The sequence below is a fragment of the Mesocricetus auratus genome, unplaced genomic scaffold (assembly GCF_017639785.1).
Source record: "Mesocricetus auratus isolate SY011 unplaced genomic scaffold, BCM_Maur_2.0 Super-Scaffold_100026, whole genome shotgun sequence".
Lineage (NCBI taxonomy): Eukaryota > Metazoa > Chordata > Mammalia > Rodentia > Cricetidae > Mesocricetus > Mesocricetus auratus.
This window is the reverse complement of record NW_024429207.1, coordinates 7,719,974-7,736,628: the sequence shown is the minus strand read 5'-3', so window position 1 is coordinate 7,736,628 and position 16,655 is coordinate 7,719,974. Positions and strand designations below refer to the sequence as shown.

At 40.0% G+C, this 16,655-nt stretch overlaps 1 protein-coding gene across 5 annotated transcripts in view; it reads right to left on the bottom strand.

Moving 5' to 3' along the window:
• The window catches only part of Primpol (primase and DNA directed polymerase), a 41,531-nt gene that overhangs the window by 20,215 nt on the left and 4,661 nt on the right, over nucleotides 1–16,655 (bottom strand). For 4 of the 5 annotated variants that reach the window (XM_040731769.1, XM_040731766.1, XM_040731770.1 and 1 more), the window contains exons 3-7: nucleotides 15,528–15,765; nucleotides 13,388–13,485; nucleotides 9,875–10,004; nucleotides 4,870–5,017; nucleotides 290–523 (exon numbers count right to left, since the gene is read on the bottom strand). In XM_040731769.1, coding sequence (XP_040587703.1) covers nucleotides 290–523; nucleotides 4,870–5,017; nucleotides 9,875–10,004; nucleotides 13,388–13,485; nucleotides 15,528–15,707 — 790 coding nt within the window. In that variant the 5' untranslated portion in view covers nucleotides 15,708–15,765. The remainder of the gene's footprint in view (nucleotides 1–289; nucleotides 524–4,869; nucleotides 5,018–9,874; nucleotides 10,005–13,387; nucleotides 13,486–15,527; nucleotides 15,766–16,655) is intronic. The other variant, XM_040731768.1, reaches the window with a different exon arrangement.

Below are 16,655 nucleotides of genomic sequence, written 5' to 3'. Positions count from 1 at the left end.
AAAAGACAGCCAGAATAAACAATAGAACAGACCAGAGTCCAAAATACATGCAGACTCTGAGTGGAGGCAAAGGGTTCTACTGAACAGCAGGGAATGACAGCCCTTTCCAACAAATGTGCTGAGATAACTGGATGACCCCCCAAAAAAGGATGAACCTCGAACTTCTTCACTCAACAAGAGAAAATCCATTCCAAGGAGACTGCAGGACCTAAGCACAGCCCAAGCAGGCATGGGCTTGCCTTTTACAAAGGACACATACGGCACAGTCAACAGTGCCAATGTTACTCACCTAAATCTACAAAAAGACACTTTTCTCCTATTTTGTTCTTGACAACTAAAAATGAAAGATCAGGGCTGTATTGCTTAGGCGACCCTGGTTTCTCCCAGGCCTCTAAAATCTCTTGTTTTAATGGTACATCAGAGAAACAGGAAACTTCGTGGTCCATTGCCTCTGGAATCTTATCATCATCTTCCTTGGTAGTTAAGTGAAGAGCAGGTTGCAAAATTTTTCTCACAAAATTGCCTAAGAAGAAAAAGTTTCAAGATTACAATCTAATCTTACTTTCTGTAGACTATAACTATATTATGTGTATCTACAAATAACAACTTTATGCAACAATGCTTCTCCCAGTTATTGCTATAAACTGTAATCTGTCTCCTCTGCCACTTCCTTTCAATTGTATAATCTTTCATTTTTTTTCAGCACCCATTGGCATGGGAGGGTGTCAGTTGTAAACACACCATTTAGATGTTTCTAGTACAGACCAGATCCTAACATGCTGCCTGCAGAAATGTCAACTTTCACTACTACAGATCAGAATGATTTCTAGGCAGTGATCGAAGGATGAGGCATTCATATGAGGACACCAATGCAGAGACAGGTACAGCACACAGAGAGCCTGCCACATACCCCTGAAGTTAGCAGGTTGGCAAAAATCTGATGAGTACATCCTCTCTCCTTCAGCTGCCATGACATGCCCCCAAGAACTCTCACTTTGAGAGTCCCAAGGCTGTTTCCAACCATACACCTCCCTCACAGTGGTCACAAGATGAACTATGGCCTTAGAGCTAATGTCTGGAATTAAAGCAATTCATATATCTTGTACTTAAACATCTGCCCTAAGACTGCTCTGTCTGCACTGTGGAAAATTGGTGAGACAACCGAACATCTTCAAATTCACATGTACTATTTCTTTTTTTTTTTTTTTTTTTGGTTTTTCGAGACAGGGTTTCTCTGTATTATTTTGGAGCCTGTCCTGGAACTCACTCGGTAGACCAGGCTGGTCTCGAACTCACAGTGATCCGCCTGTCTCTGCCTCCCGAGTGCTGGGATTAAAGGCGTGCGCCACCAACGCCCGGCTACCACATGTACTATTTCTACCACAAAATCAAGCACTAATTCAACTATTGAGGTTTTTTTTTAAATATATATAATACTGAATACATGAAATAATGTAGAGAAAAACTTCCCTAGAATTGCAAATTGGGGCTTATCACTTTATATGTCAAAAAAAAAAAGCTTGAATCTTTAATCATAATATACAAATGCTTTATATTCAAAATCTTCGTTCTTTAAACAAGACTTCCCTATGCAAAGAAACAAATAAAATTTCTTTTTGGTGGCTTTTTTGAGGCAGGGTCTTGCTAAGCATCCCAGGATGCCCTTGAACTTGGGGTCACCCTGCCTCAGCCTCCCTAACTCTCAGACCGCAGGCCTGCATCACCATGGCAAATACATCGTCAGTATCTTAAAGGAAACTGGGACTGGATACGGAGGCGCATGTGTGTTATTCCAGCTCACAGGAGACAGTGTGGGGCCTGCCAGGGCTACAGAGCAAGACTTAGTCACTAAATAAACAAAATAGGGGCTGGAGAGATAGCTCAACAGTTGAGAGTGCTTCCTGCTGGCCCAGAGGACCAGAATTCAGTTCTCAGCACCCATGTCAGGCAGCTCACAACTGTTGCCAACTCCAGCTTCTGGGGATCTGACACTTTCTTCCAGCTTCAAGGGCTCCTAGCACTCACAGAATCACAGATTCAAAGACACACACTAAAAATGATAAGTAAACAAAGAAGCATTAGAACACTAAAATGAAAGCAAAAGCATTTGATTCTTGCTGTAAAACAGAGATGTGGTTATTGCTGGAATGAAAGTGAGCAGGAAACAGTAGTTAAAGAGATACGGTGTATCAAAGGACTATGACACAACAAAAACATAAATTGATAGAGTTGACTTTCCTGGAAACTTCAGATTCCATCTACCTGGCCCAGATAATAGGAGCATTGAGAACTGGATGCAAAAAGAGTTACGTGGGCAGTACTGAGGCAGCTAGTCTTTGACCCCTGGCAGGAAGCTAACACGGCAGGAGTATGATGGCACTCAGTCAGCCTGAGTATTAGCACTCCAGCTCCCAGCACACACCCTGTTGTGCCCTTCTTTATCTGTGGCAGAAGTGCACAGTCCAGATAAAGTTCTCTAATCTCTTCCATTTGGCCCAGTTCCTCTTTCTGCAAGGCTAGTAAAAGGAACTTAAGGTGTCATAAAGAGGAACACCAAGAAAGGGGAAACGGCGGGGAAAGACTGGTTTGTATTCCCTGAAGTCTGACAGTGCTCTCACTGTGGCCATGCTCTGTGAGAATAAAGGCTTTCTCACTCTCATGCATGTGGTGCAACTCTGCCCTAATCTCAGACATAATGGGATCTGCTTTGAGAAGCCATCTGCAGCAGAGGCTGCTGGTTGCTAGCAGCTACCTATTCTCTCTAGCTAGACTCTCAACAAGCAGCCCGTACATCAGCAGTCACAGAGCAGAACGAGAAATAAGCAGGGACTGTTTTCAGGCTCTGCTGTTAATATGCTAAACACTGAAAACAGCAAGTAAACAACAGTCCTTGCCACTAAGAAACTTCAAGTGGAACCGGGAGACAGGCTCCATGTGCAAAGTGTTCGCAGCATCAGCCTGAGGCCCTGAGTTCACATACCCAGAAACTATGGAAAACATGGAAAAGGCCAAGTATGGTTATGCCATCTGTAATTTGGTGCTGGGGAGCAGAAACAGGCAAATCCTGGGGGCTCGATAGCCAATCAGCCTAGATGAGATGGCAATCTTCAGGTTAAGAAGGAGTCCTATCTTAGCACAATAATGTGGGAAAATAATTGAGGAAAATATCCTCATGTCACCTGTGGTCTCTGCATGTGCCCACAGGATGAGTGCACCTGCACACACATGTGGACATGTTTATACTCATACATATGCTTGTGCATACTACATAGACTAGAGATGAGGAAAGAGGAAATAACCCTAGGAAGTGGCAAATGATTTCACATAGCATCATGATGCTGTAATCCAGAACACTAGTGTTTTAAGTCTTAGAGTTTCTCAGACGACCTGAGATGTTCAAAGTCTGAGCTGGAGTCCAGATAGCAGCAACAAAGGTAAGAAGACCCAAACACTAGGGAAACGTGTTGTAGGGGGAGCTGAGTGGAGAGACGAGATTAGAGTACAGTGAATCTCACTGAACAAGTGGGTGCTGTTTTCCCTGGTGGCAAAGAATAACACCACTCCCACTAGCTGGCCAAATAATCAGGTGGAGACCACACCAACACATACACGGGATGGTGGTGACTGATGCCACTCACTGGCAGATATCACAGGAGAAGGAACAAGTCCTTAGGGAAGAGAGGGAGCTTGGGAAGGACATGTTGAGTCGAAATGTGTAAGTGGAAATATTAGTGGGACACTGCTGCAGGAAACTGGTGTCTAGAACAATCTGGGCTAAATACGAAGATTCCAGTCATCTATGTGGATGATAACTGAAGGCACAACAGTGGGTGATCAGGAAAGACGTGACAGAGTGAGCAAAGGTTCAAGCATCATTGAGCCTGCAGTTACTGACACCTAAGGGATGGGAGCCAACGGACTTGGGGAGGTAAGGAGCGGGCCAGCACTCTAGCTGGCTGTGCCCCAGCACATCTCTAACCAGCCCCAGCGTTATCCCAGTCCTTTCGTGACCATGTTCATACCAATTATTCTATGCGGCTGTGAAGTTACGAGACACTTGTAGCTCAGAAATGGGTTGCCTGTTGCAAGAACATTAGCCAACGGGCGTTGGTGGCACACGCCTTTAATCCCAGCACTCGGGAGGCAGAGGCAGGCGGATCTCTGTGAGTTCGAGGCCAGCCTGGTCTACAAAGTGAGTTCCAGGACAGCTTCCAAAACAATACAGAGAAACCCTGTCTCCAAAAACCAAAAAAAAAAAAAAAAAAAAAAAAAAAAGAACATTAGCTAACACTCTTAAGGCTACTATTGCTTTGATGAACACGGGGCTTCTGGTTCTCTTTAAACCTCAGATTTGCATGTTCTCTGGACTGACTTCACTGTACACCCTTCATTTGTCCTAGGGCAAACACCCTGCTTATACCCACAGGTGTGCACCCAGATGTCACTGAAGTGCTAAAGTTCTTCCTGGGACAATAAACCCTTCTTGGCATATCAAGCCCCCAGCCCTCAAACTAAGGCTAATTTAAGGCTGAAGGAAAGGTCAGAAATACTGATATTAGATACCACAGATAAGCCCACTCATGACTTATCAGACAACTGAAAAGGAATCCTGTTGGAACAGAAACCTGTATCATGACATGCAAGGTCATCTCAGGGTGTATGGTAAGAGACACTAATGCCACTGATACCCTGAGCAGGTTAAACTACCTGGAATAGAACAACAGGTCAAGAGCTAAGGCCAATCATGAAAACCCACTTCATCTTTTTAGACTAGTTAAGCAACCACAAAGGTAGGAAATACCTAGAAAATTTGAAGAGAGGGAAAATATAAGCTTTTAATACAATTGGGTTCTTTTAAAAGGTACTCACCAACATGAATGTTATCTTTAAATGCTACATCATTGAGCTGAAATATTAGATGTCGGCTAAATTTTTCTTCAGTGCTAGAATCCAAGTTGATAACATCCTCAGCTGAGCAGTGAACATTGTATAACTCCTCAAGTGCTTTGCAAACATGCTAAAAATACAAGCACATGTAAATAATTTACAGTTTTGATTTCAGATTTCTCTATCAGCAATTCAAATACCTTGCTACAAATTGATGACTTATCATCAGAACATTTACATTACAGCAACCTTACCAATTTACTTATAAGTTTAAATACACCACTTAAAATTATTACATGGTTGTGTGGAGAGATGGCTCAGGGGCTAACTGCCTGCTCACCCAGAGGACCAGGATTCAGTTCCAGCGCTCACATGGCAGCTCACATGGGTACGGCAGCATGCATTTGTTATACAAACACACATGCAGACAAAACATCCATAGATACAAGATCCTAAAAGTAATTTTTTTTCATTTTTCGAGACAGAGTTTCTGTGTATTGTTTTGGAGGCTGTCCTAGAACTGGCTCTGTAGACCAGGCTGGCCTTGAATTCACAGAGATCTGCCTGCCTCCTCTGCCTCCCAAGTACTGGGATTAAAGGTGTGTGCCACCAACGCCCAGCCCTAAAAGCTGGTTAAAAGCACTTGCTACTCTTTCAGAGAACTCAAGTTTTATTCAAAGCACATGCATGGTCACTCACAACCATATGTAACCCCAGTTCCGGGAAATCCAATTCCCTCTTCTAGCCTCTGTAGGTAGGTACCAGGATCATATATGTACACAGATATACATGTGGACAAAAGCACCCAAACACATTTAAAAAAATAAAAATTCATATACTCTCAGGACTGAAGAAGACTCTTAAAGGTCAAGCAACTTATATATGAATCTCCTCTAAAACCATAATAAAAAGCTCCTTGTTAAGTATTTCCTAATGCTAGCTGTCTTAGTTAGGGTTTCTGTTGTTCTGACATCATGACCAAAACCAACTCAGGGAGGAAAGGGTTTACGTCATCTCACAATCTGAGGTACATCATCCAGGGAAGTCAGTGCAGGAACTGATGCAGAGGTCATGGAGAAAGGCTGCTACTGGCTTATTCCTCACGGCTTGCTCAGCACACTTACACCATCCAGGACCACCTGCCTACGGGTGGCAGTGCCCCCCAGTGAGCTGGGCCCATCTACATCAATCATTAAAACAAGAAAACGGCCCACAGGTCAATTGGGAGAGGGCATCTTTCCAGGTGAGGTTCCTTCTTCTTAAATGACTCTGGCTCATGTCCAGCTGACAAAACACTAGCCAGCACAGTGGCTAAAAGTTAGAGTCTCTGGTTCTAGTCCTTTTATAACTTTAACTATTAGGAAATTTCTCATTCTTATTGAACCTACATTTACCTCTAAGAATACAGCCTTAAAGCACCTGGCTTAGGAGACCAACGTTTGGGTTTAGAAAGGGCTAAGTGTGAGTTTTGGCCCTGCCTCTTACTGATCAAATCTAACCCTGGCATTCCTCAGCTGTGAGACAGAAATGGCAAATATCACCTGGCTTTTGGAGTTATGGCAAGGAGCAATGAGAAAAGGGGATTAAGGAGTTAGCACAGTGCCTCACATAGGTAACTGCTGAAAAGCACTGCCCATGGAGCACTGAGACAAGCCACTTCTCCCAAGCATTGTCAGGCTTCGCATCTGCAAATTGAAGAACTAACCATCATCACGTTAGCAAAGACGCTTGCCAAAGTTTGCCAGCCACTTAAATATCTAATAGTTACAAATAAATTACACCTACTACCAATGTTTTCACATTACTGGCTTTGTACTACTAATTCATAATTACTTCCCATTATTTCCACCATCGAAGCTTACTTCTCTTTAGTAAATTCTCACTTTCTCAACGGTCTCCCTCAATCTGTTCACCTATGTCAAACTATTTCTAGATATCTAAAGAATTTACAGAGCTTCAGTTTAACACCAATTTATCTCATTTTGGTATCTGCTCCCTCTGTATTACAGACAGGGAGCACACCCCGGCCTGCCCCATTTTCTACTGACTAGAATGTAAAAGGTGAAAGATTTATACGATCTGAAGAGAAACCAGAGTATTACTGACTAGAATGTAGACACAGCAGTGTGAGCTAGCTTGGGCAATGTGAGTAAGGCAATGATTTGGGAAAAAAACCAAAGCAACAAGGTTAACTTTTAATACAACAGAATCTCACTGGATATTATATGAGCAATAGATAAGCTTCCATCTTCTTTAAGATGCTTTGTTTTGTTTTTCAAAACAGAGTTTCTCTGTGTAGCCCTGGCTATCCCAGAACTCCCTTTGTAGACCAGACTGGGCTTAAAATCAGGGATCTGCCTGCCTCTGTCTCCTGAGTGCTGGATTCAAGGCGCACATCACCACACCTGGCCTTGTTGAAGCTATTTAAGAAGTGGATCTTTTCTGTGGCAGCCAACTGGATCCTAATTGTTTATTCTTTGTTACATTATGCAGTAACCATGTCTCCAGCTCACCATTTCATTCCTATACTTCACATAGAGTCTGACACTTGGTAGCTGCTGTAAAAGCTTTTGGTATTTGAATAAACTTCAAGTGCTTTGACGTTATAGACAGCAAATTTGGTGGCTCTTCAGTTTTAGTGTCAACCTTTCCTAAATTACATTTCCCAAGTTAAACAGCAAACAGAATTACCGTTATTTATGAAACTACGCTATAAAACTTGGGAGATTAAAAACACATGATTACTTAAGCAATCTGCATTACTGACAAAATGCATAGCACCGTACTCTTTGATCTAATCGGTAGGAATGATTTTATTGAAATGTATCAGTTAAGTCATTGAGCCCAAAGGACAGTATAACTAGTTGTTAATAAACATTTATTAACTGCCTATTAACTTAAAGATAAGAACTAATCGTGGTGGTGCACACCTACAATCCAAGCACTTCGCTGGAAGATAGAGGCAGGAAGATTAGAGGTTCGGGGTTTTCTCTGGCTACATAGTGAGTTGGATGCCCCTTTGATTGTATGCGACCTTGCTTTAGCCAGCAAAATGCCTGTGAATAAAGGCAGATGGTGCTCTGTGTGATGACCTGAGTTTGATTCCCAGGACCTACATGGTGGAAGTCGAGAAGCAGCTCCAGCAAGCTGTCTTCTACATCCGCAGTGAACTGTGACACATGCATGCCAAAACACAACAAAAACGGCTTAAATGTAAAAAGAAAAGGGCATGCAGCTAGCTAACCTAATTTAAGCTTCATCAGACTCAAAACCTATTTACTAGACTATAAAGTTATGTGCAAAGAAACTAAAATGAAATAAATTTCAATGTAATTATTTATAAATAGTGCAAACTGTTCCACCAAATAGTAAACATGCTAAATAAAACTGTTATACAATTTTGAAGTTAGATTTCTACAATGGTCTCCACATTTTCCTGATATAGATTAGTTCTTCAATGGTTTATATAGATATGATATAAAGAATTAAGAGGAAACAAAATTAAATCCTGAGATGACCTTTTCATGTGTTTATTAAATCTGTTACACAGAAGTTTTATTCTCTGTTTATTGCATTAGGGATATTTCTACTTCCTAATACAATGTTGCACTTTAATAGTAGCAATATGTTTAAGTAGCAATGAAAACCTCTATATTTTAGTTCTTTGTAACACATCTATGTGAGAAATCCTATTTTACACTGTTGAACTGTATCACATAACAAAAAAAGTCAATACTGATGAATTATGACAAAGTCAAAAACTAAGCCAGCGACACTGAAACAAGGCATTTAAGTTTATTTTTGAGTGTTCAGTGGCTATTTTAAGACTAATAGGGGGCCGGGCATTGGTGGCTCACACCTTTAATCCCAGCAGTTCGAGGCCAGCCTGGTCTACAAAGCGAGTTCCGGGACAGCCTCCAAATACAATACAGAGAAACCCTGTCTCGAAAAAAAAAAAAAAACCCAAAAACAAACAAACAAAAGACTAATATGACCTGTTCATCTTGGAGAATTAAGGAAGATTTTACAGATGTTTATTTTGCTTCAAAGTTGGGAGAAAGTATTTATGAATATTTTTCATGTAAACGTAAAGTCAAATATATAAAGATATAATGAAATTAGCGGACCCCCTTTAGAACATTTTAAACTTAGATATATTTTCAAGTTACAAAATTACTTTTCAAAAATTATCATATTGTTAACATTCAAAAGAAAAACATGTTAAAACATACTCTAAGGCCAATGGTCACTGCATTTTTCATACGATTTATACAAAACAATCTTAAGTTTTTAAAAACAGATGTCAAAGTATAAGTCCATATAATTCCTTTTTACTGACACAGCTAAATGAAAAAAAAAAGTATTAGCACTACACTCTTCTTAGATGAAAAAAGACATAACTACTTATATTCTGGCTTAGTCAGTCTCTATCTATAGAATCCAAGTATATTCTGGTCTCTGAGTCATAACTTTTTCATCCATTAAGGCACTGATATGATTTCCAAAATTCCTACCAGTTCAAAAATTCTGATACTACTTTTAGTTAACATTTCCCACCGGGCGTTGGTGGCACACGCCTTTAATCCCAGCACTCGGGAGGCAGAGGCAGGTGGATCTCTGTGAGTTCGAGATCAGCCTGGTCTACAGAGTGAGTTCCAGGACATCCTCCAAAGCCACAGAGAAACCCTGCCTCAAAAAAAAAAAATTTCCCTGTATTTCATCTCAATGTCCAATTTAAACAGTGGAATTTGCTTTATGTAGCTTTTGCCATGGCAAGTATCCTGGAAGTCAAAGAATTCTCACTTGCATTTATTTCAGGTTTTTAAATTAGATATAGTAATAAAAAATGCAGGCATTAATTGAATTTTCATTTTGTTTCATTATTTACTCACAGAAATTGTCAGAAGAAAGAATGGCAAGGAAGAGTAGGAGAAATACAGAGCCTACAGTGGAGTCAGTGATTAACAGAAGTAGGAGAGGAACTTACCTCTATGAGTAATGCAACCATCTTTTTCCCATCAGCTCCTGGATTGGCCAATTTGTTAAACTCCAAATCAAAATAAAGCTTGCACACAGCATTCTCAGGAATAACTTCATAGCAATGCAAGAGGGCTTTCCTAAGATTAGTAGATTTGTGTCACACAGTGTAAATAGTGATCACCTTTACTGAGCCACCTCACCAGCCCATGTGTCGTCTTAGACCTTTTAAAACAGAGTCAGCCCTGTACTCAAGCACAGTGATCATTGTGCTCTATGAATGCATAACTATGAATTAATAAAATAAACTGATAAAGACACTTGTTAACAATAAGTCTGTGACTCACGGTATTAAAAGAGTTTCTGACAAAATGATGTTAACAGGAAATTATTTAACTGGTAAATAAGGTCAATCTTGCAGTGCTACTTATTCATTCACAATGTCTTGATATTTGTATAACTTTTGTTTTTGATGTCATTTTGAAATAATCCCAGGACCCGCCCACCCCCACAACTCCATGAATCTTCTGTGGGAATTTTTAAATTCTATATTTTCATTAGGAAGGCACTTTTAAATGTTTTAACTTTTCATTTTTATTTCATGTGCACTGTTTTTTTCCTGCATGTCAGTCTGTAGGAGGGTGTCGGATCTCCTAGAATTTGTTGGGAGGTGCCATATGGGTGCTTGAAATTAAATCTGGAGGAGCAATCAGTGCTCTTAGCCACTGAGCAATCTCTCCAGCCCCCTTTAAAATGTTTTGAAACGGAAATTCTCTCAAGACAGCTTCACCCGCCTCTTTTAGCTGTGTAAAGTGTCCTTTTCCTGTCTCTCTCCCTCCTCTGCTATCACGCTTACATCTTCGTTAAAACCTTCTCCCCATAAGTGTGTTTTTAAAATAATGACTTTTAATAAGCAAACAAAAAACTGAATCTCTAGACTTCAATAATTGTTCAGTTTATGCAGGCATGAGATGAATGGCTTTGAGGACAATAAACAAGAGCAGGTGCTGATTCAAAATGCAAATACGTAAAGTTCAAACAATACAAATAAAGGGTCTGCAGTTAAATTTAAACTGATTACGACAGAGGATCCCAGTTCAGTTAGTTCCCAGCACCCATGTCAGGTACCTTACAACTACCTGCGACACCAGCTCTAGGGAATCTGACATCATTTTCTGGTCTCAGCACCTGCACACATGTGGTATTCATACACGCTCAGAAATAAAAAATAAAATAAACAATGTTAAAAAAAGGAGAAGTGATGGCAGTACATCATCATGTAGCAGATAGTAGTTGTGGGTACTGCTACAAACCCTCTGACAGCACTACCTTTACAGTTCAAGGTGAGATTCAGTTTCAATAAAACACCTCCTGTCACATTGTATCAAGACCCAGTATGGGCCAGGTATGGTGGAACACACCTTAAGTCCCAGCACGTGGGAGGCAGAGGCAGGTGGATCTCTGAGTTTGAGGCCAGGTTGGTCTACACAATAAGTACCAGGAAGACCAGAGCTGCACAGAGAAACCCTGTCCTCAAAAAACTAAAAAGTCAAAACCAACCTAAACCAAAATTAACAAACAAAAACCTTCATTCACCTCTGACTGGCATCCATATATACAAGCATAACTAAATCTAGTTTTGTAACTGAAGCTATTTAAAATAACATTAATGAAAGTATGTATATTGATTTACTTCCCTTTTCATAGATAAGTCTGAGAAACAGGTGAATACAAAAGGTTTATTAAATGAATTTTAAATATATATATATACATACATATTATATATATATTTTTACTTTGAGACATGTTGTGGGACATTTGTTTAACTCTACAAAGATGTGCTGCATTTAATTATGTAAAGATGTGCTGCTGTTTTATCTTGCTTGCCTAAGCACCTGATTGATCTAATAAAGAGCTGAATGGCCAATAGCAAGAGAGGAGGTATAGGTGGAAATTTCAGGCAGGGAGAGTAAATAGGAGGAGGGATTTAGGCTTGAGGAAGAAAGAAAGCAAAATGACCAGGAGATTCCAGGGCCAGCCAGTCAGACACAGAAGAAGCAGGAAAGTAGGACATACAAAATGAAAGAAAGGTAAAAAACCCAGAGGCAAAATGAATAGAAACAGGTTAAATTAAGTTAAAAGAGCTAGTGGGACAAGTCTAAGCCAAGGCCGAGCTTTCACAACTAGTAAGAAGCATCTACATCTTTATTTAGAAGCTGGTTGGTAGCCCAAAGAAAATACAGCCCTCTTAAGTAAATATGGCTTTCTGTGAAGAACTCTAATCTTTGGTTACAGTATTGAAAGCTCTTGGCTTCAGCCTTTCATATCCTCTTTGAAATGACCAAAATGCAGGCATTCTTTACTATATAATTAATAAAGTAAGTGCTCATTTAAAATCAACAGTAAAGCTTAATGTTTTCTTGCAAAACACAAATTTTTAAAAATTCTCTATAGTACACAAATGTGTGATCTTCCCCCTCCCAGAACTCAGTGAGATAGACTGAACTTTGCAAGTGGCAAGATACCTCAGTGGTTAAAGGCATCTGCCACCAAGTCTAATGACTTCAGTTTGGTCCCTAGACCAATATGATGGAAGATAAAAAACCACCTCCCAAAAGCTGTCTTCCAACCTCTACATGTATACTATGGTACATGTGTTCCCATGTGAGAGCATGCATGTATGTGCCACACACATATATGCACACAAAATAAATGAATTTTAAAAAATTAGAACATGTGTGCAGGGCATGGTGTTGTACACCTTTAATCCCAGCACTCAGGAGAGGGAAGCAGGCTTCCCTCTGTAGGTTCAAAGCCAACCTGGTATCATAGTGAGTTCTAGGCCAGCCAGAGCTACCTAGTGAGATTTTGTCTCAAAAAATAAAGAAGAAAATTACAAATATGGAAACTCCACATGATATAGGATGAAGTCAGTGATTACCAGGGAGACAAATGTGTCTCTCGTTGGCTTTTATGAGTACTGCAACTATCTTTTTTCACAAAGGAACTTCAGAACTCAATTCTAATGGTTAGAGAGTAATATGCTGACGATACAGCTTCAGCCATCTGAAAGGCAGGAGCCTCAACTGAGAAAATGCCTTCTTATGATCGTGTTTTAAGCAGACAAACCTGCATGGCATTTTGTGATTGATGGGGAGGGTCCAGCCCATTGTAGATGGGGACACCCCGGGGGCTGGTGGTCCTGGGCTCTCTAAGAGAGCAGGCTGAGAAAGCCATGTGAACAAACCAGTCAGCAGCATCCTCCGTGCCATCTGCATCAGCTCTTGCTTCCAAGTTCCTGACTTAATTGAGTTCCTGTCCTGACTTCTGCCAACGATGAACAGTGATGTGGAAATGTAAGCCAAATAAACCCTTTCCTCCTCATGGTGTTTCACCATACCAGTAGTAACCCTAAGGCAAGTAACTAATCATGTGGCCAAGAATGGAATTAATTTTAACAAAATTAACGAATTAACAAAAATGGAAACCCAACTTCAGTTTGATGTACTGCTCTGCTACTTACCGGAACTTATAGTAAAACCAAAGCTGAGCATAAGATGTTACAAGGTAAATACGCTGTCCATCTCCTGCTTTGCACTCCAAAGCAAATACGTGAACATTCTGCAAAAAATTTAAAATAAGTTTTGAAAATTTACAACATGCAAATCTAAGTTTAACTGTAACTAATAAATGTTCATAATATTATGTATATATTATATTACATATATAATTTTTTCTTTTAGATTTATTTATTTTACTTCATTTGTGTAAGTGTTGGGTCTGCATGTATATTTGTATACCATATGTGTGCCTGGTACCCAAAGAGGTCAGAAGAGGGCACTGGATACCCTAGAACTGAAATTATGGATGATTGTAAGTTAAATGTAGAAGCTGGGAATCAAACCTGGGTCCTCTGCAAGAGAAACAAGAGCTATTAACCCATGAGCCATCTCTCCAGCCCCTAAAAACTGTGTTTTTTAAATAATTGTTTAATTTTTGGCTGGAGATATGGCTCAATGGTTGAAAGCACTGACTGATCTTTCCAGAGTATATAGGTTCAATTTCTGGCACTCACATGGCAGCTCAGAACTGTCTGTACCTCCAGTCCCAGGAGGTCTAACGCCCTCTTCTGTACTCCTCAGGCACTTCATGTGTGTGGTATATAGGTATACATTTATGCAAGCACTCATACAAATAAAAGTTTTTAATAAAAAGTTTGTATATATGAGTGCCTGCATGTATGCCTATGTACCAGATGCCTGCAAGCAGTCCTTGGAGGCCAGAATTGGATCACGTGTAACTCTTAACCACTGAGCCATGTATTCAGCCCCTATTTTTAAATCACTGACACAACACATATGTAAGATAAAGACACAGTTTCCAGATTAAAAATAAAATTAAAGAAGGAGAAAGCCCAGCCAGGTGTTGGTGGCACATGCCTTTAATTCCAGCAGAGGCAGGTGGGTTTCTGTGAGTTCAAGGCCAGCCTGGTCTACAGAGTGGGTTCCAAAACTACAGAGAAACCCTGTATCGAAAAACCAAAAAAAAAAAAAAAAAAAAGAAAAAAGAAAAAGAGAAAGTCCATTCTTAATTCCCTTACTCTTATTTAACCTAAGACAGCTTCATCTCTTAGTTTATGAAATTAGACTCATTTTGTACTTTTATAAAAGTACAAAAATCTCCATATTACTATAAACTATTTCAACTAAAACATATTAATAAATTCTCCTTTCCTATAAAAATATACATGGGATTAAAAATGTTAAAGTTAACACAGTCCTGAATAAAACAGGACAATTCACAGGTGCTGTGCAAGGGACCTCTGCTAATGCAGGCATATGAGAGGGAAGGGCCACATGAGGAGTTTCTGCTAATGCAGGCATCACAAAACTATTTATGTCCATCTAGCTAAAGTAGCTGGTGAGCCAATTTTCATTACTGAGAAGTCATACAAAGACTCTGTGGCTCGACTCTATCAATGGTGTAGCCCTTGCCTAGCTATGTGAGGACCTGGGTTCAACTTGTGGAACATAAAAAAGAAATCTTTCTGAAATAACTTTACATTGGTGACTGGCAAGCACATCCCTCTTTGGTTTTGAAAAGAGCATGTTCAAATGACTCTCAGCATTTTAATTCCTGATTCCTGAATTAGGTGTACACAAAATGAGTAAGAATTTTCTAATGTCCCCTATTTTGTTTAAATCCAAATAAGCATCTTATAACTCAGAAAGCAAGGTATTTCTCTCCAATATGAAGTACTTTGTGTTTTTGCAGAGAATCAACGGCCAGAGAACAATATATATTTGAATTATTTAAACATTTTTACTACATTTGTTTATTTATGTGCGGAGTGCGTGGGGTGGGGAGGTGCCCTTGCCAGGGCATGTGTGTGGAGGCCAGAGAACAATTGTAGGTTGTCAGTTCTCTCTTTCTACCAGGTGGGTCTCAGGAATCCAGCTCAGGCCATCAGGCTTAGCAGCAGGTGCCTCTACCCACTGATCCATCTAACCCACATTACATCTCTATTCGCATCTTATCATTCGTCTGTCTTTACATCCCACGAGAGTGCCACTCGCAATAATAGGCAATATATTGTCTATTGCTAAATTTATTTTTAATTTTGCATTTGGCTTCCCTGCTCTTTTAAAAAATAAAGCGATCACCTCTTTACAGCTTTTAACAAAATTAAAAGCTTGATTCTGACGATGAAATAGCTTCCAAATGGAGGGTGGGTCTTCCGGCTTGGACAATCTTGGTCTATACACGGAGGACAATGGCTTCCTCTCATAGTGAGATGCTCGCTCTTCGATTTGCTTCAGCGTTGCTTCCCATTTCCTCATCATTGGTTCAGAAGTAGAGAGAGAATATATCCAACCTCAGAAGCCTTTCTATCAATTACTACTAAACAAGCAAAAATGTTAATTTATTTAGAATACATTCTGCCTGGTATAACCTCAAATCTGGTTTCCTGACATTTATGTGCTCATTTGCTTTACATTTTCTTCTTTGCACAGTCTCACCATAGAACAGGAGTAGGGCTGGTCATCACAAATCCTTAGAGCCTAGCTCTTCCCTCTACTAGTTTTATGACCATGGGGAGATTAATGAAACTCCATGAAATCTTGGTTTAATCAACTGCAAAAGTGGAATCAATAGAATCTTGAATCTTCTATGCTGTACCTTAAGGCTAACTGTGATAAGACATTTGCAAATGACTTAGGAATTATAAAGCCTGTGTAAATGCTTTCAGTATCACAGCCAACCTAGTGCTTAGTTGGTGCTTACTATTTTGGACCCTGCTCTTGCGTGCACACTAAGTTTAGCTTTCTGTTCTCTTTTCTCCCAATACAACAGAGGGATGGCAATTCTGCTCTAAGCATAGCTTCATTGTCATTATAAACTTTATATTTTGCTACTTCTCCCAGCAGGAGATGCAATCTAAGTTGAATCACACGCAGACTCCGGGCTTGGACGTGTGACTTTCTTGGTTCAAGATCACACTGACAAATTTAAGACTAGGTGCTTCTGTATCAGACTTGGCTACCTTAGAGTCCTGTCCTGAGACTGCAGTGTCATAATCCTAGCAAGGGGAAGAGGACCATCATCATCCTTTCACATAACTGCATATCAGAGGATGAGGGTCACATGAAGAAGGTATCCCAGCCAAAGCCAATCAGATTCATGAGTTAGAACATTTCAGATCACACAACGTTAAAACCGAATGAATTTAGGGCAGAATGTAGAACTTCCTAGTTTGGAATTGTTTTTTTAACTAGTAAGTTTCGTGCTGG